General features: G+C 38.4%; 1 protein-coding gene across 1 annotated transcript in view; it reads left to right on the forward strand.

Moving 5' to 3' along the window:
* LOC144359603 (PDZ domain-containing protein 11-like) overlaps window positions 1-21,837 on the forward strand; it is a 128,705-nt gene that overhangs the window by 29,643 nt on the left and 77,225 nt on the right. The window contains exons 4-5 of the mRNA XM_085498184.1: window positions 470-526; window positions 3,541-3,639. Of these exons, the coding sequence (XP_085354310.1) occupies window positions 470-526; window positions 3,541-3,639 (156 nt within the window). The remainder of the gene's footprint in view (window positions 1-469; window positions 527-3,540; window positions 3,640-21,837) is intronic.

The following is a 21,837-nucleotide window of genomic DNA, read 5'->3' on the forward strand; positions in this document are numbered from 1 at the left end:
TAAACATCAATACTCTCAAATAGGCGTTAATGACCACGGTGATACTTTTAGGCATCAGAAAAGATTAGTAACACCTTAAAATACTGCCGAAAAAATTGCGATTTCTTGGTCCCATTTAATTTTTTTCAAAACCCGTTTAACGGCCATGGGCGAATTTACAGCAGAATCCGGTAATAGTAATTTTATGCCCACACTCAAGCTGAGTAGAATGAGCTATGTCCCAGGTGTTTAATCCTAAATTTGTAGGAGGAGATTCATTTGGCATGAAGCTATTCAAAAATCATTTTTTGGCTTGTTTGAACGAAATGCCCAGCCAAAAAAATCACAGAAGAATTACTATGTGAAAACACTGGGAATCACACACACACATGCAGACACACAAACAAAAGTGATTTTCCTAGCGGAATAGATCGCCAGTTATGAATAAAAAAGCTGCAAATGTACATCATTTATTGAACATCTTTTGCAGCTGGGATTCAATATACGTGGTGGTAAAGAACACAGATGTGGAATCTATATATCTAAGGTATGACATGCTATCAATGTCAATGTGCTATCAATGTCAATGTGCTATCAATGTCAATGTGCTGTCAATGTAAATGTGCTGTCAATGTAAATGTGCTGTCAATGTAAATGTGCTGTAAATGTAAATGTGCTATCAATGCAAATGTGCGCGCTATTAATGTAAATGTGCTGTCAATGTAAACATGATGTCAATGTAAATGAGCTGTCAATGTAAATGTGCTGTAGATGTGCTATCAATGTAAATGTGCTATCAATGTAAATGTGCTGTAGATGTGCTATCAATGTAAATGTGCTATCAATGTAAATGTGCTGTAGATGTGCTATCAATGTAAATGAGCTATCAATGTAAATGTGCTGTAGATGTGCTATCAATGTAAATGTGCTATCAATGTAAATGTGCTATCAATGTAAATGTGCTATCAATGTAAACATGATGTCAATGTAAATGTGCTGTCAATGTAAATGTGCTATCAATGTAAACATGATGTCAATGTAAATGTGCTGTCAATGTAAATGTGCTATCAATGTAAACATGATGTCAATGTAAATGTGCTATCAATGTAAATGTGCTGTCAATGTAAACATGATGTCAATGTAAATGTGCTGTCAATGTAAATGTGCTATCAATGTAAACATGATGTCAATGTAAATGTGCTGTCAATGTAAATGTGCTATCAATGTAAACATGATGTCAATGTAAATGTGCTGTCAATGTAAATGTGCTATCAATGTAAACATGATGTCAATGTAAATGTGCTGTCAATGTAAATGTGCTATCAATGTAAACATGATGTCAATGTAAATGTGCTGTCAATGTAAATGTGCTATCAATGTAAACATGATGTCAATGTAAATGTGCTATCAATGTAAATGTGCTGTCAATGTAAACATGATGTCAATGTAAATGAGCTGTCAATGTAAATGTGCTATCAATGCAAATTAAAAAAAAAACAAGTGAAAAAAAAAACCCACAAGAAAATCAAAGTGTGTCTGTCTGTCTGTGTGTACTTGGATTGCTATATGTTGCGAGGACAAAAATACAGATATATAGCAACTTCCGAGGACATACACACCTTCCGAGGACCTTTTTCATAGTCCTCGGAAAACATAATTTATATTAATAGCTAATTCGATTATTAATACGTTTTGCGTAGCTTAGGTTTAGTATCGGGGGAAGGTATGGTTCACGTTATATTAATATTAATATAATTGTACCATACCTTACCCCCATACTAAACCTAAGCTTCGCAAACATTTCTATGTTCAGTCACGGGATATTCAACTCTTGCTTAATTAAACTTAATTAAAATGCAATTCTTCATTGTATTGCATTGTAATTGAGTTTAATTAAACTCCAATTAAAACGCAACCCTATATAGGAACGCGTTTTAATCAGGTTCATATCGCAACTATATTAAAAGTTAATTCAACTATATTAAAAGTTAAGCCAATGAAGTCCTCGGAACATATAGCAATACAAGTATGTGTGTCTGTGTGTGTGTGTGTGTGTGTCTGTTCCACTGATATCTCAAGAACCATACATTGATTTTTGATGAAACTTGGTGCATAGATGCTCTGGGCCAATGCGCAGATTTGATTAGGTTTTGGTAAAAATCTATGCATATTAATTACTTAATTTGCATGATAATTAGCTGATTTTTAGCTGTTCCATGACTGTTCCACTGATATCTAAAGAACCACTCATTGGATTTTGATGAAACTTGGCACATAGATGCTCCAAACTAATGCGCAGATTTGATTAGTTTGGGTCAAAATCTGTGCAATATTAATTACCTAATTTGCATAATGATTAATCAATTTTCTGCTTTTCCACTGATATCTCAAGTACTAATCATCACATTTTAATGAAACGTTGTACATTGTTGTCATAGGACACTGCACAAACCTGATAGTTTTTAGGGTAATATGAGTACATATTAATTACCTAATTTGCATAATTAATTAAATTTCAGCTTTTGATATTTCAAGTAGTAATCATCACATTTCAATGAAACTTGGTACATAGATGTCATAGACACTGCACAGACCTGATAGTTTTTAGGGTAATATGAGTACATATTAATTAACTAATTTGCATAATTAATTAATTTTCAGCTTTTGATATTTCAAGTAGTAATCATCAAATTTCAATGACACTTTGTACTTAAGATTTTAATGAAACTTTTAAAGAGAACTATGCAGAGACCCAATTAGTTTTTGGTAAATATTTATATGCTTATTAATCACCTAATCAACATAATTAATTAACACTGATATCTCAATTACTGATCATCACATTTGAATAAAATTTGGTACATAAATGCTCTAGGACAATAGACAGGCCTGATTAATTTTGGGTTAAAATTTGTTCATATTAATTCTCTAGTTAGCATAATAATTCATAATTTTTTTGTTCTGTTCTGTTTTTTATGCTGTATCTTGGACGTGCTCTGTCAGTTTTCATTCAAATTTGGCACATACATGTACTTTATACATGTTAGGATGCATGTCCATGACAATATGTTTCAAAATCTGGTCAAGGATGGCCTATTGACAGCCATCTGACTTTTTGGCCATACTACCATATTTCCACAATTTATGTACCATTTTCATTTGTATTTGGCACATACATGTACATCATACATATCAGTGTGTTTCATAATCAGATCAAAGATGGCCAAATAACGACTGTTTTTATTTTTGGCCATATTACTACTACAGGGAATACGTTTTTTGATGTAAATAAACAATCTGTTGTATACGCCAATAGGAACTCAAGTTTCAAGGACAAGCTCCCGACAACCCCTCCGCTTAAATATGACGAGCACAAAGAGAACTTTCAAAAATTTAACAGGGAATGTGTCATTTTCAATGACTTGTTATATTTGAATTTCAGATAGTTTTACCGTATGTTCAGTATCACTGTCAGTCTTGTGTATGTGTTTTTATATTATTCTGTTTGTTCATTACCCATTATTAGGTTAACCACAATAATTCGTTGTGTTCTTTTATAAGGTGTACCCTGAATCCAATGCAGAAAGAGTGGGAATTGAAGTTGGTGATAAATTAATAAGTGTGAATGGATTTGATTTTGAAGATCTCAGGCATGATGATGTGAGTATCAATAATACATAGGAAATTAAAAATAACTATTCCATTATGGCTTTGTATGTTTAGATACAGTGGTCTATATCAAATGATCTATGAGAAGAACATTTTCAATAAAAGCACACATTAAATAAAAATTAAATAAAACAGCCGTTCTGAGAATTATTTGGACAGTCAGTTAGCAAAATGACTTGCAAATTTGCAAAACACTTTGGTCTTTGCCCAATCTAGACTTCTTGGCTTGATTGATGGGCGCGTGGTTTGGGATTACTATTTCATAGGGGTTGTTGCCATGGTGAATTGTAAGTATTATCTAGCGTGCGTCCACAGCAACCATTCTTTATTTTTTATAATTATATTGTAATTATTTTCAGTAATTTTAAAAATCACAAGTTGGGTGTTGATTAAATTTGTAGAAAAATGTCAACCCCTCGCTCATTTTAGTCAGTTGTACCTGTTACAAAAATGGACTAGACATAATAATAGTTGACATACCCCGTCATTTTCAAACTGCAGTTGAAAAAGTGATTCGCTCAAGAAAGGGACTTTTGATTTGACAAAATCCATCAAACCGTTATAATCAAGTTTTCTGTCTGTGTATCCCTGACGTACTCTCCCACCTCGATATAAAATCTGAATTTGATACATAATGCACCAGCAATGTAAAAACAACTTTTAGTTTGGCTCAAAACTGTAGCGAAACTGCAGCGCGTCCAATGCTAAGAAACTTTACTTTGAGCCTTCCCCCAACAATGAGTTCAATGTTACCTGGGGTTACTCAACACTCAGGAGTTGTTTTGTAAATGTCAGGTGGACTCAGATGGTTAAAACAATTTAAAATAACATGTTTAATGCATATACAACATATAACCTGTTAATGTATGGTAACCAACGTGTGTCGTTTTGAAAACAGCGTTTTACCTGCATCTAGCAAGATTATGGAATGATCCCAATTGTGGGCTTGCCAATACGATGGCGCCACCATGTCTAGATTGGAAAAGACATATTAAGTGTTTTACGAAGTTTCAAGATATATTGCTAACTGACTGACTGAATAATTCTCAGAACGGCCATGATCCTGGAGTCTGCTTCTTCATGATTGCAGGGAATAATGCTGGATGTGTCTTGTGCAGGTATACAGAGTACATTAGCACCATCAGTGACAACAAGAGGGTTTTGTTTTTACAACAGTGGTTAACAAAAAGTAGGCACAGCCGAATATTCAGAGTGTTGTCACGCTGCCACGAGCTAATCGCCATTTATTAATGATCATTATTTACAATACAATAATACAATGTATAAATAACTACACCAAGTGCCCTGTAACCGGCGCAAAAAGTGGTGTAGAAAAAACCAAGGCTAAAAAAAACCACGTAATGAAGGGGAAAAATAAGCCTGGAAATCTACACCCGCCACATGCTGAATGCGCCTGAGGGAGGGTGGCGGGTTTCACCCTAATATATTCTAAGCGAGAAAAAAAAAATAATGCATGCTACCCAAGAGCTCTTGAAATGCTAGAAAATAATTCAAAAAATAAATACACACTTGACGAGCTGCTGGCTGTGACGTGGCAACACCTAGACTGACCAAGTCACACAATGGGCCATTCCAGTTTATATCTGCACCCCCCTGTTGATGAGTTTGTGTGTTTACTTCATACAGGGTATAATTTCCATGGGTGTATAAGTCTTACAAAATTTTATTTCCAAATCACCATTCACTATACAGTAATGGAAATCCAAAACTGTAGTTCCTACTTATTGTGTTGATGAGTTTCTTTGTGACACCATACAGAATAGGATTTCCAAATACAACTCTCATCATATGCTAATTTACCAAGTTCAAAATTTTATATCTGATAATGGAAATCCAATCTAGTCCTGATTCATGGTGTTGATGAGCTCATTCGTCCCACCATCATTATCTATTTCATACAGTCAGAATTCCAAGTTTTTTTTAGTCATAGAGTGTTGGAAATCCAACCTCATCAACCAGTATGTGGTGAGATAAGCTAGGCCATATTTTATTTAGTAGCCATAACTGCCTGGATTTCCAGAATTTGTTTTTCCATACTCGTCTGGATTTCCAGATTCTGTTTCTCCATATACAGTTGGAAATCCGGGGTATTTTCCCCATCATACAGTGCTGGAAATCCAACCTCATCAACAGGGGGGTGCAGATATAAACTGGAATGGCCCAATACACTACCACAAGCCAATGTGGTATGCTAAATGCGCCCTCTAACGGGTGCCACCAAAACATCTATTTCTGGCTTTACTTCGTACCGCAAGAAATAACATGTTTTGTTTTTACAACAATGATTAACAAAAAAGTCGGCACAGCCGAATATTCAGAGTGTTATCACGCTGCCACTAGCTAATATAGACAAAAAACAGAAGGGGAAATGCAAGGAAAACCTGAATTATGTAAAATAACAAAAACAAAATTCAGTACAATATGATACATGGTAATCGAGCACGTCAGCTTGAAAACATAAATATTTTAAGGTAGCGGGACTATTATTTGCATACTTGTTTACATCTTCTAATTGGTACCAAACGACTACAAATAGACCCAGGAAAGTATATATTTTTGGAATCGCCAGACTTCAAGCTGTTCAAAGGTGTGTTTGCCATGCCCGTATCTGCATTCTACGATGCGTTACTTAATCAAAAGTGAAAAATTACTTTTTTTCTAAAAAAAATAATTACGCATTTATGCTGGTGATAAGAAGTTTTGTTTTCACTTTTCCTAGTTGTTTAATAGTCTGGTAAATTGAATGTGTCTGGTCAGTTTTATTCAAGTAACGCGTTTTGAAAAGTAGTGTCCTGAATTTTAATTTCTGTTTTAGTCGCATTGCCCCCAACTCAAACCACAACACATTGGTAAATAATCCATGAAATAGTTTGTCTGGACACATTCAAGTTCCTCTCACTGTCACCTTAAAGCTATGAAAATTTGGTGTTAATCCGACGACAATAAGTAGACGTTATTTTTTGTTAAAGACCTTGTATTTTGAAAAAACATAAACTTCTAGAAAACGTTGATGTAGTCACAGCAAAGATTTTCAAGCTTGTTTATCTGCACAAGCGATTTGTTTTCCCATCAAGGTCTGTTTTAACATGTGTAGGGGCATCCAAATGTGTAAGGCTATTGGAAACCAAAAAAAAATAAAGGAATGGGATAGCTATAGTTCGATAAAACACTAAAATCAATGATTTTTTTCAGTGGCTGTGTGACCTTGTGTCTGACATATTCATATCGAGCATATTTGTATTTCGGCTAGACCCAATTGCGTCCACGCACAGGGAGGGCCAGTCGTTAGCACGGGCTAAGGGGCGCCTTCAGTCGGTGACCTTTGACAAGCCGCTATTTACGAACGAAAAATGGATGACACGTGCGAAGTTCTATTTCTGCTGCTGAAATGTTTTGTTCTAATTTTGAAGCGACGTGCACAGGAACGCGAGAGAAGACGAGCCCAATTTATTTGGATGCACAGAAACAGTATACAACGGCGTAACAGAATACAGGGTTTTATTAATGCATGTCGTAGACAGCGAACCAAATTTATTTTGTCTACGATTGGAGCTGCTGTACGCTCTACTACAGCGACCCGATCAGTGTGGAAGCGTGTACACTGAGCTCGGTTGCCATTTTGGGAATGAGAAAGTTAGATATATTTGATCACGTGCATAATGTTCACACCCAAAGGTCGCTGCAGAGGATGCTTATCCCTGGGCTAAGCGTTCGCGCACACTTCGTTAGCCCGTGCTAAGGGTCTAGACCGCGTCTTAAATTCGGATCAGATTTAACCCGTACTTAGCATTCCTTAGCCCGTGCTAAGCGTTCACGCACGTTTGCTTAGCACGGGCTAAGCAATTTGACCTCTTAGCCCGTGCTAAGGAGCTGTGCGTGAACGCAACTATTGTGTGTCAGATAGCTACTGATAACACATCCTAACATTGCTTTGTCTTGAGTTAATCTTTGAAACTTATAGGCACACAGATTAAACCTGTATTGTTGATTTTAGAAAACACTACTGAAACTGCCTTGCTTCCCTTCAGAAAATCTACATTTTAACCAACTTACATGACATTCTAGGTTACGTTGACTTTATCAGATGAAAGTTTATAGTGCATTTCATCAATTAATAAATAAATGTGAAAATCGTAATTTTCAACACAAATAATAGTCTCGCTACCTTAAATTCCTAAGGACTTAGTAACGCCAAGCATGGCTTCCATATCGTCTCTCACATAGCTCTCTTTGGCCTTATCAGATCTCCAACGACCATGCCTCATCAGATATCGATCGGATATACCCGCATGTGCGGCTGCTGTAGTGCCTCCTATTCTGAAGGAATGGGTACTAAACCCGGATACGTCCCCCACTACCAGGGACAATTTTGCTTTGATAATTTCACAAACCCGAGAATAACTTAACTTCCTATTTGCCTGGATCAATGAGCACCCCCTTTTTAGCTCCGCTGTCGACTTTGTCGAGCGGAGCTTATCATATGAGTGATTGTCCGTCGTCGTCCGTCGTCGTCGTCCGTCGTCGTCCGTCGTCCGTGTCAATGTTTTACTTTTTCGACTTTTTCTTGAAAACTACATGCCTAAATGCTTTGATACTTGGTGTATATGTACCTTGGGTAGACCTCTCTTAGGTTTGTTCATTTCATGTTGATATCTTTAATTCTCTAATTTTGGTGAATATTTTTGTCATTTTTGGTAAAAACTGATATTTTCGACTTCTTGTTAAAAACCGCAAGTGCAATTGCTTTGATATTACATCTATAGGTACTACATGTGGACCTCTCTCAGATTTGTTAATTTTGTAATGATATCTTTAATTCTTTAATTTTGGTGAATATTTTTGTCATTTTTGGTAAAAACTGATATTTTCGACTTCTTGTTAAAAACCGCAAGTCCAATTGCTTTGATACTACATATATAGGTACTACATGTGGACCTCTCTCAGATTTGTTCATTTCGTGATGATATCTTCAATTCTCTAATTTTGGTGAATATTTTTGTCATTTTTGGTAAAAACTGATATTTTCGACTTCTTGTTAAAAACCGCAAGTGCAATTGCTTTGATATTACATATATAGGTACTACATGTGGACCTCTCTCAGATTTGTTCATTTTGTAATGATATCTTCAATTCTCTAATTTTGGTGAATATTTTTGTCATTTTTGGTAAAAAGTGATATTTTTGACTTCTTGTTAAAAACCGCAAGTCCGATTGCTTTGATATTACATATATAGGTACTACATGTGGACCTCTCTCAGATTTGTTCATTTTGTAATGATATCTTCAATTCTCTAATTTTGGTGAATATTTTTGTCATTTTTGGTAAAAAGTGATATTTTCGACTTCTTGTTGAAAACTGTAAGTCCGATTGCTTTGATATTACATATATAGGTACTACATGTGGACCTCTCTCAGATTTGTTCGTTTTGTGATGATATCTTCAATTCTCTAATTAATTTATTTTGGTGAATATTTTTGTAATTTTTGGTAAAAAGTGATATTTGCGACTTCTTGTTAAAAACTGTAAGTCCGATTGCTTTGATACTATTCATATTGTTCATTTTCTAATGATGTCTTCAGTTCTTTAATTGAAATGTGCATTGCTAACAGCGGAGCTATCTCAGTCTATAGTATAGAGGCCTGAAAATAAAAACATCAGAACTCACTTGGATCTCTGCTGCCTGTAAATACTGATTTAACTTAGCTACGGGGCAAGTAGGATTACTCGTTTTGGCAATGTGAACTTTATTGCCTTTCTTGTACTGATCATTTTTACTGCTTCGGATAGTGATGCAAACGTGCGTGTCATTAAAAACAATATCTGAACCCCTAATCCCTATAAGATCACTATATTTAAAAAACCCAGCAAAAGCAAGTAAACATAAACACAGATCTCTGATATCTTTTAAAGAAGCTGAATGCTTTTAAGAGTTCAACCAGACTGCACAAAATACTTGCTGTAACAGGCTCTTTCTTGATTGGTGGTTTACCAAGTATCCGTCTGGAGGATTCCACAATGTTCTTGATAAAATGATGTTGAGTAGGTGACGGCAAACCGGCCAAGGTGTGCATCCACTGAATGCTATAGCATGCCGATTCCACGCACTGTTTCGTCTTCTGGCTATGAATTGCGCCCTCAATCAGACTAGTTAGATATAATGACGCGTGGGAAAGATTGGCAGGAAATACCTGGAAACTGCATCCTTTGTCAAATTTTGCCCATCTATTAAATGCGTTAAGATAACTCTTGGCTGTGGAGTCCGCTCTTGATGCTAGTGATATGCTTTGAAAGTTTCCAATGTTGACACCAGATGAGCATGTTCCTTGTTCGTTCTTAGATCTTTCCAGACTCCCAATTTAAACACCTCCGTATCTGGTGGAATAGTGAAAACATGACGAGTTGTGTATATTCAACTAAACTGAAAAAGCAAAAAATCTGCTACTATGGAAACTCAGTCGATCAATTGAGCCAAGCACTATTAGCTAAGCCATTGTCATGGCAAACATTCAAAAAACAGGCTGCTATGGACCGCATTCGATCAATCGAGCCAAGCACTATTGGCTAAGCCATTGTCGTGACAAAAATTCAAATTGCAGAAAAACAGGCTGCTATGGATCCATCGATCACTCGAGCCAGGTACATTATCTGACGCCATCACAGCAAAAAATGAAAACTTGGACTATTTCAGTCATTTGAGCTCAGCACAGTTATCTGTACTCGGCGAAAAATTTAAATACATATTTTATGGCTTGCAAAGAATACAGTACCCTCTATTACTAGAACAAAAGCCTGCAAGGCTATGTTTAGACACATTTTCACCTTTGAACTTTACATTTAAAGCCAAAATACGGAAATTTAGCGGTTTCCCATCAAACACAGTGTTTGAGCCCCTGCCTGCGGCAAAAATGCTCGAATCGAATTGGCAATTCAATCCAGTCAGCTACGTAAGCAGCGAAATGCACTCCATCTGGACAAATAAATGGCCAAAAGTATGCCGATCTTCATAATGTAGAACTGAGACACTGCTCTCCCTCATCCCACATCCAGTGTACCACGGAATTGTCACATTCAACCACATACCCACCAAACGCCTTGTCAGAGGCGTCGGAGTATACCAGCCTTGTTACTCTTTCAACGTACCAGATGGGGGCGCCGTTTAACTTACGAGCGTTGTCTTTCCAGAAATTTAGTTTGACAATGGCCCTTTCCAAACTCTCCACCAGGTGCTTTGTCCATTTTACACATGAATATTCGATCATTAAACAAAAATATTGACCAACTAAAATTATTATGTGAAAATACATTATCCCCAAAATTCCATGTCATCGCTTTATCAGAAACCTGGCAAATCAATGATTCATCTTATTTTAATATCCAAAATTATACTCTTATCAAGAAATGTCGTACTGGTGCACTTGGGGGAGGGGTGGCAGCATATATCCACAATTCGGTTGATTACCGTGTATTGAACTCTAACATTATTCCCCACTCTGAAACCTTGTGGCTAGAATTACACTTGAACTCTGGTTATTTTAACATAGGCATTATATATAGGAAACCAGGAACAAATGTGGATGACTTCAGTACTGGCCTAGAAAACCACCTTATGAATATAAATGTTACTAAATCAAAGTGTATCTTAATTGGTGATTTTAATATTGATTATAATAATCAATCAGCTACAGTAAATCAGAATTACATCAATTCTATGGCCAGTATCAATTACAAACAACTAATCAATAAACCCACACGTTCAACAAATAGCTCATCAACAATAATTGACCACATATATGATTATTTTGTGCACTGTGGCACTATTCTGACATTGAAAATCTTGACAAAATGTACCAAAAGCAGAGTGTATATTATACTCTAGACTTTTCCCGGTATAATATTGAAAATTTTCATCTGAAATTAAACAGTGTCAACTGGTCTGATGTCCTAAACAGCTTGGATGTAAATAATGCGTATAATACTTTTTCGTCTATTTTTAGCACTATTTGTGACAAAGTGGCCCCCTTAGTCAAGATGAAAAAAAAGATCAAAACTACCCAAGAAGCCATGGATAATGAGGGGCATTACAAAATCAATCAGACATAAAAATAAACTATACGAGAAAGTGATTAAGAGTAATTACAATCAAAATCGCCTGTCTGCTTACAAAACCTACAGAAATATTTTAACAACTATTCTTAGAAAATCTAAAAAAAAATATTACTCCAATTTAATTAATCTAAATAAAAACAACCCGACTAAACTCTGGAAAACGATAATGATTTAACAGGAAGGGCCACTGGGAATGGCGGTAGACTGCCTAAACTACTTACCATAGACAACCCGCTTTCTCAAACCATGAATATTCATGACCCAATAAAAATAACTAACTATTTTAATAGATTTTTTGCTAATATTGGGGAGGAACTTGCTATGAATATTAACACATCTGCCGATCCCTTGGACTACTTCACAACTACCAATTTGAATTCCTTGTTTCTTCAACCAGTTACCATCCATGAAATAGAATCTGATCTAAAATTATTAGACCCACGTAAATCTTGTGGCCATGACTATAATTATTCCCGTCTTCTAAGAGATGCTGCCCCTTTCATTAAAATACCTCTTTGTCACATTATAAATCAATCCTTTATGTCTGGTGTGTTCCCTGACCAACTAAAAATAGCCAAAATTACTCCTATTTTTAAAAAAGGTTCACCCTATTTGCCTGGTAATTACAGACCCATCTCAATCTTACCCGTTATCAGTAAAATTATTGAAAAAACTCTGCACAAACAATTATCTTCCTTTCTTAACAAATTTAATATTATCAATAAGCACCAATATGGATTTCGCAGAAAATACAGTACCAAGCTTGCGTTAATAGATCTTTTCTATGAATTAATTAATAAAATTGATGATGGTAATATCGTGATGGGGGTATTCCTGGATTTTACTAAGGCCTTCGACACGATAAATCACAACATTCTTCTTTCCAAATTAAGTTCCTATGGTATTCGTGGAAAACCTTTAAAGTGGCTTGAAAGCTATCTATTGAATCGAAAACAGTTTGTTCAAGCTGATGGCCATACCTCCTCCACTCTCCCAATTAATTATGGTGTGCCACAAGGTTCCATCCTTGGACCGTTACTTTTTCTAATTTATATAAACGATATTCCTGCATCATCAACTTACTTCCAAATTAAATTATTTGCTGATGACTCAAATCTTTTTCATTCATTTTCCAGTAACAGTATACCCAGCGCTGAAGTTGATTTACATTTACATATGGTGAACACATGGTGCAACACTAATAAACTTACAATTAATACCAACAAAACTAATTACACGCTATTTTCCACCTCTAAGAAACAGCTGGTAAACAAACAAAACATACATTTAAACAATGCAGTTCTCCAGGAAGTCGATACTACTACTTATCTTGGTGTGGTGATAGATAAACATCTCACATGGAAGCCGCATATTAATAGAGTTTTAGCAAAGATAACTCCTTTAATTGGTTTAATTGCTAAGCTCAGACATACACTTCCCAAATACTAGTACGTTCTTATCCTTCTGTATAATTCTCTAATTCTTCCTCATATCTCCTATGGTTTAGAAGTGTGGGGTAGTACGTATCGCACATTTCTAGACCCTATATATAAACAACAAAAAAAGCTTGTTCGTATCATACTATTTAAAGACTACTGTGCACATAGTAAACCTCTTTTTCAGTCACTACGTATTCTCAATATATATGACCAATTTAAGTATCAGCTATGTACATTTATACATGACCTACAATTTCACAGATTGCCACGTGACCTTAATTACTATTTCAATTTCCATACTCACCATTATCACACTAGGTCAAGGGATAATTCAAACTTTCTTCTACCAATGAAAAAGACAAATTTGGGTCAGTTTTCAGTCGATTACCAGGGAACTAAAATTTGGAACAGCTTACCCCTGGATATCCAATTGATTCGTATTCGAGCAAATTTTAAAAAAGAAGTGAAAGACTATTTAATCCACTGTAATCATCCATAGTTATATTCCAATATGTATATATAGAGGCATACAAACATGTATCGGTGTGTAAGCAAACCAATGTAAATAAGTTTTTTTTTTTTTTCTGTCTACTTAATTGCCCTTTTTAATAAATAGCTATTTAAAAATATATTTTGATGGGAAACAGACTAGACTAGCTCTGCATGAGCTAATTTCTGTTTCCCAGCCATAGATTAATATTATTATTATTTATCAATATTTGTTAGTTATTATTTATTGCAGTATTGTTATTTTTTTATGTAATCTATGGCAAATAAACATTATTATTATTATTATTAATAATAAAACATAATTATCCCAAGACTCAAAGGATAGAGGGTGCAATTCAGCGCTCTAGTCATAAGTAAAGCAATATTACCTGCACCCACTCTCATGGAAACAACCTGTCCAGTAACACGAGCCACTTTCTTGGCTGATACAAACCTGGACGTCGTACGTGAATGTCCAGAATTGGTTAAAATGCCAGTGATAGTCACCTCTAAGCGACTGAGTCGATCGACTGTAATAAAAAACTTTCCTTGCTCCATATCGAGCACTGTTCCCAACCACACTATGTTACTAACTGGAGTCCACTGCTCATTTGTGATGAAACCAAAATTATTTAAATCACTTTTTACTGCTGCTGCGCACGCAGAAGCGGACTTGAGTGAACCACTGGCACCAAGGCCGTCGTCAAGATAGACCACAACGGTTTTCCCTTCCCCTCGCCACTTACTAACTAATGGGCGAAGCATCTTGGTAAAAATATATGGCCCAGAGCACAAACCGAAGGGTAAAACACAAAAGTAAAAATAACGTTGCTTCCTAGCGAACTCCCACGAAAAACCCAGGTACTTGCGATGCTCAGGAAAAATATCGATGTGGTGGTAACCAGATTTAAGATCAAACTTAAATAAAAAATATCCTGGCTTAAGCATCTCCTGAGCAGTTTTCAGGTCTTCAAAGCGAAATTTATTCTTGAAAACGTGCAAGTTAAGTACCTTCTTTGTTGACAGCCACTGACAAAGGGTTACATACTAAAGGAGGCACTAGCGTCTCCTCAATTGCTGTGGACAAAAGCAAGTTAGAAATGGAATGTTCAACGAAAGCAGAATTATTGAGTGCCAACCTGTTGTTTTTTAGAAACATAGGTGGCGGGTTGGAGAAAAGGGGTATTTTATACCCAAACCTAATAGAATCTATAACGAACTTAGAAGCAGAAATATGTAACCATGCATTTATATGTTTCAAAAGACGACCCCTCACCACAACTGGACTACACCCTGGTATCGCATCTCCATCTGCGAGCATAGCACTCCCATCTGAAAAACGGAAATTATGAGAGAGGAAACGAGAATCGGTACTTATCTCGATTAAATTCGTTTCATGTAATAGTCATTTGCCACTACTTGGACCAGTTTGCAGATTTCCACTTGTTGGCATAGCTCTGCATTCAAAACGGTAATGCCCTTGCTGACCACAACCAAAACAGACTCCCTGTCTGGGACCACTGTAACCTTTGCTAGTGCTGGGTTTCTGATGCCAAGTCGAACTCTGGGAACTGGTAAGGTCCTGTTGGCTGACAATTCTTCGAGTATGGGTCTTCTTTGCCTTCTGAACTTTATCCTTGATTTTTCTGCTCGCTCTCGTTTCGGCCTTCCATATTCTCCTCTCGTCTTCACTGTCAATAGCCAAGTCATGCGATACGTATTCTTGGGCTGTACTCCAGCCGTATTCAGAGGTATCTGCAAGTAGAATCAATTTCTGGCGTTTTTCGATTAAGTCCATACCTGTGGCAAGTTTTTCTTTCACGGTGTCCTATTTTGCAAGCTGCAAACTGGACTGCGCCTCTTCTAATACGTCCGCAACTTTGATATTGTGCTTATACTGATCTTCATTGGCCTTCCGTTTGAATGTAGGAACAATGCCATATTTTACTTTCTTTATTTCTGCCATCTGGACTTGAGTGGACAGGTCATGCGACAATTGCAACTTGTCTCTTAAAGAAGTCATCTTTTGCAAAACTAGAGCGTTAATCGACTGCAAAAGTTGCACGTTATTTTCCTGCAGAAGCTGCTGCACACCAGAGGTAGCTGGCGGGTCCTCCATTTAGAATGATACGCAGTGAGATAAAATAAACATACACTTGACGAGCTGCTGGCTGTGACGTGGCAACGCCTAGACTGACCAAGTCACACAATACACTACCACAAGCCAATGCGGTATGCCAAATGCGCCATCTAACGGGTGCCACCAAAACATCTATTTCTGGCTTTACTTTGTACCGCAAGAAATAACATGTTCTCTGCTGATGCACTTGATATTAGTTCATTGTTAAGAAGTTATAAGCAATTCTATCTTGTTGCTATTCACTCGAAAAAACTGCTGCCAGTTCTTTGGTATGGGGCTGGACACCTCAACATGCCTACATTGGCTAGCAAGCTTTTCACTTGTCTGTGCTTTTAAACTGTTGTCAAAGTATTGAGTCTTGTTCTGTTCTCTTGTGATGTGTGGGACAAACACATTTGCAGCGTAGTCACCAAATTTCTTGCATCCTCCAGGTCTAAGAATGTTCACAAGGACAGCACCATCCATGATGCTCACATTCGTCTCTGGCCTTGAATGACATGGAGACTGGACAAGTTATTCAAGACAGCCCATGAGATCAGACTTTTTAGGGGGCATATAAATTAAGTCAAGTTCGTGTGTCTTTGTGTGCATATATGTGTTAATTACCAATTTTTCTCATCTGTGATCCAATTCAGTTCAGAATTCGTACAGAGACAGTAATTGATGGTGTACAGGTGCACATCAAGTTATTTTTTGATTGAATAAATTTTGACTCGCTGGTGGCCATTTTTGTCCTCAAAAATCTATAAAAAAAGCTTTTTCAAGCCGTTACCAGCTTTTCTCAGACATTTGTCATCCAGGAACCTTGATATAACATGGTCAAAGCAAAGTTCACGATCAGTTTGAACTATTATCATTGCGAATCATGTAAAAACTGTTTCGAAAACCTTCATGCAGTTTTCAACTGAAATCGATGACCACATCGTGCTACAACATCACTTTAGTTCCGCTATGTAATTTTTATGATCACTAACATTCGGAAAATTTCGGATTCTACCAGTATTACTATGCAGCATTCTGATTGGTTAATGGCATTCTTGACCCATCGGGTCAAAGGACACATGCCGGTCAACTGACAAACATCATGGCGATCACTAATCAAATATAACCACTCCCACCAAGTCAACTTTTACTTTTATTTTCATATAAAAAAAAAAGAAGTAACATTTCGACCGAACTCATTAATATTTGTTGCTAATTAATATTCATATAGCTCATTAATATTCATGACCGACCAACACTCCCATTGGGCTGGTAAGATCCCTGGTCATCCAATCCAGTTATTTCTTGATTGAATACATTTTTACTGCTTGGCGGCCATTTTTGTCCTCAAAAATCTAAATAAACAAGCTATATCTAGCTGTTACCAGCTTTTTCTCAGATATGTGTCATCCAGTTTTGTTCAAAGTTGGTACAGAGACATGTAATAATTGTTTACAAGTACATGTCGCGTTTTATGTTGTTCAAGTTATTTATTTGGCTTTTCCTGAGACAATTTATATTTGTTTAACCCACCCCCCAAATTAATAACGGGACTTTAGTAAAGCTCATAATGGATAAATTTGACACAAACCCAGTTCAATATCAGTTTTAAATTGTTTTCTGAGCAGGGACTATGACATGTCATGTTTTGTTCCCCAGACGTAGTTGTCTATATAAAGAAAGGGATGGTGGGAATTGATGATTTTCATGACTGAAGAAATTGTCCAAAGCACCATGGACATCCTGTGTCAGTCCAATTACTCACCATTCATCACACCATTATTTTGCTGTGCCAAAATTCTCGGGGGAACATCATGATTTGTGCCGTTTAGGATACAGATATCCCTCACGTGAACTGACATTCAGCGGCATAATGTGTGTGGTTGAGACTGAAGAACCAAGGTTTCAATTTAGTCAGTGTATCTTTGTACAAATCAAAGTCACCAGTACGCAATGAACGCACAAATGTCAAAGCATGCAGTTCCAACTCACGATTTGTGTACCAGGCATTGTCTCTGCAGGGATTTCTATGTTGGTGGCGACATACACATCATATACATTCTTCAGGAGAATATACAGTGTGCATGCAGTTACTTGATGGGCATGCCGGGTCCATGCCGGTGACATGGGATGCCCTGAGGAATGATTCTGAAATTTTACGAGTGGCAAATTCTTCCTCTTGAATAGCTTCAACCAAACCACTCCCTTCCATCAAGAAGGATTACAAACTTGTTCTCTCCATACTGGCCGTCCATGGTTCATTGTAGTTGTTTCTGTTTTGCGAACAGAGGCTGATCGACACAAATTACTGGAATCTGACCAAGGTTGACAAGTTGTACAGCTTCCTGAATAACATAAAAGATTCTGCCATTTGACTGGCATGGTATGTGGCTCAGGATATGTTAACCTCGCAGAATATTTCAACTGCATCCAGCTTCTCATTCTTAACATGATGAGCCAGTCATGTTCTTTTTCCATCTCTTCACTCAGCTTATCACAGGAAGATGTCAGATTACTAAAAGTGAGTGGAACATAGACATCACCTGATGGCAGACCTGTGGGCTTTATGTCACTGTAAGCCATGGGTAAGTGTCTTCAAAAGTGTTATTGAATGGGTGAAACAACAGTCGTCGTCACCACTTTTACTCTTGATAGTAATGTTTTGGAGCTAGGACAAGTTTGTACCATGAAATGAACCAGTGGAGGTAGCTGAGCTTGGATTGTGGTCTATATTGTCAGCATCTGCAGTGATGAACTGACCCTTCTGGATCTGGGGAAGACAGACTGTGCCAATCTGGTGATAATACTCACAGACATTATTTCCCAATGATGTGACTATATCCATGATTCGATCATATGAGGCTGACACACCAAGAGCATAAAGACATCAACCACGGCCATTCTCTCGTTAATGCATGGGCCTTATATAATATAGGCGATGGTGAGCACTGGTTGACTGAGGTTCTTGTTGCTTGTCTGATCCGTAATATTTGATTCATTGATGAGCATGCTGACAAGCGACAGAAGTGACTGAGGCACAGATTCCACCTTACAATTTAGGTCAAATGACCCTGAGAATGTTACCTTTTGTGTAAAAATGTCACGTCGGATTTTGCCTCAAGGGCGATAAAGTCTACTGCACTTAATTTGGACAGAAGAGCCTCGTTTTGGATTTCTTGTGCTCACTACCTCACACGGTAATCTAACTAAACACTGGGGTTTCACTCTCCACATGGCTGCTGGTATCAAATTCTCCACTAATGCTGCATGTGAAAATCCGTTTTGATGAGGTTGTTGGTTCTTCATTTGACTTTCGCTTTCACTCTTTGGCACATTCCAATTTACTTTTGCTAAACTTCAAATAACAGGATTTGTGCCACTTTGCATTATGTTCCTTAAATGTGGATTTTACACCATTTCCATTGTCCAAACATGTAACATTTATTTGTACTGGCATGCACTGAAGTTCATTAAATTTACATCCACTGATGTTTTCAGCAATTGTTTTATAGCCTGCATTTATGGGACATGTCAATAATTCTTTGCTGTCTAGTTGACAAAGAATGCAATTCATGATGTTCAATTACCCACAATAGACTCCGGTCAGTCAAAATGACTATTTTGAACTGTAGGCATTAATCTGTGTTTCAGCCAATGACGAGAAATAAGTCTAGCCCCATGACCTCAAGATTTTCCCTCACATCACGAACCGCATGACCGAGGCCATGAGGCGCAGCCATATTGGCCTACTCGACACTGTCTTTTTCTCCGCTGAGAGTGGATCGATGAAGATGGTGCGCTTCAGCTTATCGGTTTTGCTTTTCCTGCTTGGGTTTTCGCTCTGGCTTGCTGCCACGTCTGTGGCAGCCGACGCTGTGGCAGCCGGCGCTGTGGCTGGTAGTATAAGTCTTTCTGATTTTTTTAACCCCATGTCGCCCCTTTTTGTCTGTGTATATTTACAACAGGAAAAAATAAAACTCAGTGACGCAGATTTGACCAAGTCGTTGGTTCTCTTTGTGTCAGATTTCAACTGTAACTCGCTTCCCTCATGCATGTCTCATTCATTTTGTCCAATGTGTTTTTAGAAATGGATAGAAGAAAAGATAAACACGCCAGAGGCTCCACCACAGGTTTTATCGCCTCAAACATGGAGGCAGTTGTGCAGCAGTTGCAATAAGGAATTACCAAGGCCTAGGATACGTTAGCATGAGCGATAAGTCCTCCCACTTGTCTAACGGTGCTTCTAGTACCGTGGCGTCGAGGTCCCAAGTTTTCATGGTCCCCCCTGCTGAGAGCATCCTCACAGTCTGTTGTTTCATGCGGCAGTTTGCCCGATCATACCGACAACGATTAGGCTGTGCCCCTGGAGGTTTTTACTCCTATGGGGGCCGTCGCGAGTCCGTCCTCACCCATATTCACACGGAGCTGGGATTTGCCTATGAGACTCTGACTTGGGTTGAGGACCTGCTGGGTCAAATTGCGTCTCTTGCAGGTCGGGTAACCAAATACGGGGGGGGGGGGATTACAGTTACCCCTTGTTTTGGCAAGCCAGAAGAAGCATACCTGCAAGCAATATTCACATGCAGGATACTTCCTCATGGGATCCCCCTGATCCCAGCCCATCACAGGAGAGGCACAGGCTAGTGGTACCGGGTCATTGTACCCCCACCCAGCCAGGGATAGTCTGTTGGACCCAGTGACAAGGGATTAATTTTTTTCTGAGTTCTTCCTCCACTGCGGGTCACTCCTCTTCATTATGACTCTGTTAGCCTTGCCGTGGGGTTATGGGGGGGCATCGATCCTAGTGACCCGATGTTCATCCTCCTAGACCAGTAGACATAGCCATTGGTGGGACACCACAGTTGACCCAAGCTGAGAAAACATAACGACCAAAGTCGGCCCCTACTGACCAGAAGTAGCCAGGAGGCAAGCGTCACACAGCCAGCACAAAAGTTAACACTCTCGGACCAAGCGAGGGATGCCTCAATTGTTTTGGTGGTCGTCAATTGCCAACCTTAGGCAGGGGGTCCCCTTGGACCCACTCGCCATGGCTATGACTCTGATAACGGATGCCTCCCTCACAGGTTGGGGTGCGCACCTATTGGACGAACAAACCCAATGAATATGGCCCCTGCATTTGGCTCAGAACCGCCATATCAACTGGCTCGAACATAAAGTAGTGCACTTAGCACTGATACACTTTCTACCCATAGTTCATGACCACAGAGTCTTGCTTCGCACAGACAACACAGTGATGGTCTCCTATAGCAACAAGTAGGCGGGACCAGATTCCCATCGCTGTCAGTCCTAGCAGAGCAAATTCTCCATTGTACCTGAGAAACAATGTGGAGCTAGTCAAGTAAATGTCCTCTTGTGGCGTCTCCTTCTCCAGAACGCGGAGTGGCAGATACCCCATGGCGTAGCCTCCAGACTGTTTCAGTGGTGAAACGCTCCAAGGTTAGACCTATTCACCACACCCAGGAATGCCAAGCTCCCGAGGTACACAACACTGTTGCTTCCGGACTCTTGGATCGGCTGTCCCAACCGGATGGCGCACTGCCTTTGAGCACAGCGGTGTACCACTTACATGCATCAAGGCTTTCAGTTGATTCACTCAGGTCTTTTCTGAGTGGGCTGCGAACAGGGATTCCACCAACACAGCCTACGCCTTGAAATAATGAGCGTACACGGATTGGTGTAGTGGAAGGGAAATCCATGCCATCCCTCTGTTGACCAGGCAGCTGACTTTTCATCCATTTGCTTGACGAAATGGTCTTGTCCATTCAGTGATTGTTGGCTACAGGTCAGCCTTGTCACCCACCATTGAGAATTCTCTGGGGACAAGACTAACTAGTTGTCCTACTATTAAGAGACTGTTTACTGCTGAATCAGAGGCCTAGACCCCGAGCGAGGGAACCACCCAAGTGGGACTTGTCGGTTGTGTTGTCCGCACTAAGCAGACCGCCCTTTGAGTCTACCCGATCAGCACCACTCAAATATTTGACGTGAAA

This window comes from Saccoglossus kowalevskii, chromosome 4 (genome assembly GCF_978046115.1).
Source record: "Saccoglossus kowalevskii chromosome 4, keSacKowa6.1, whole genome shotgun sequence".
Lineage (NCBI taxonomy): Eukaryota > Metazoa > Hemichordata > Enteropneusta > Harrimaniidae > Saccoglossus > Saccoglossus kowalevskii.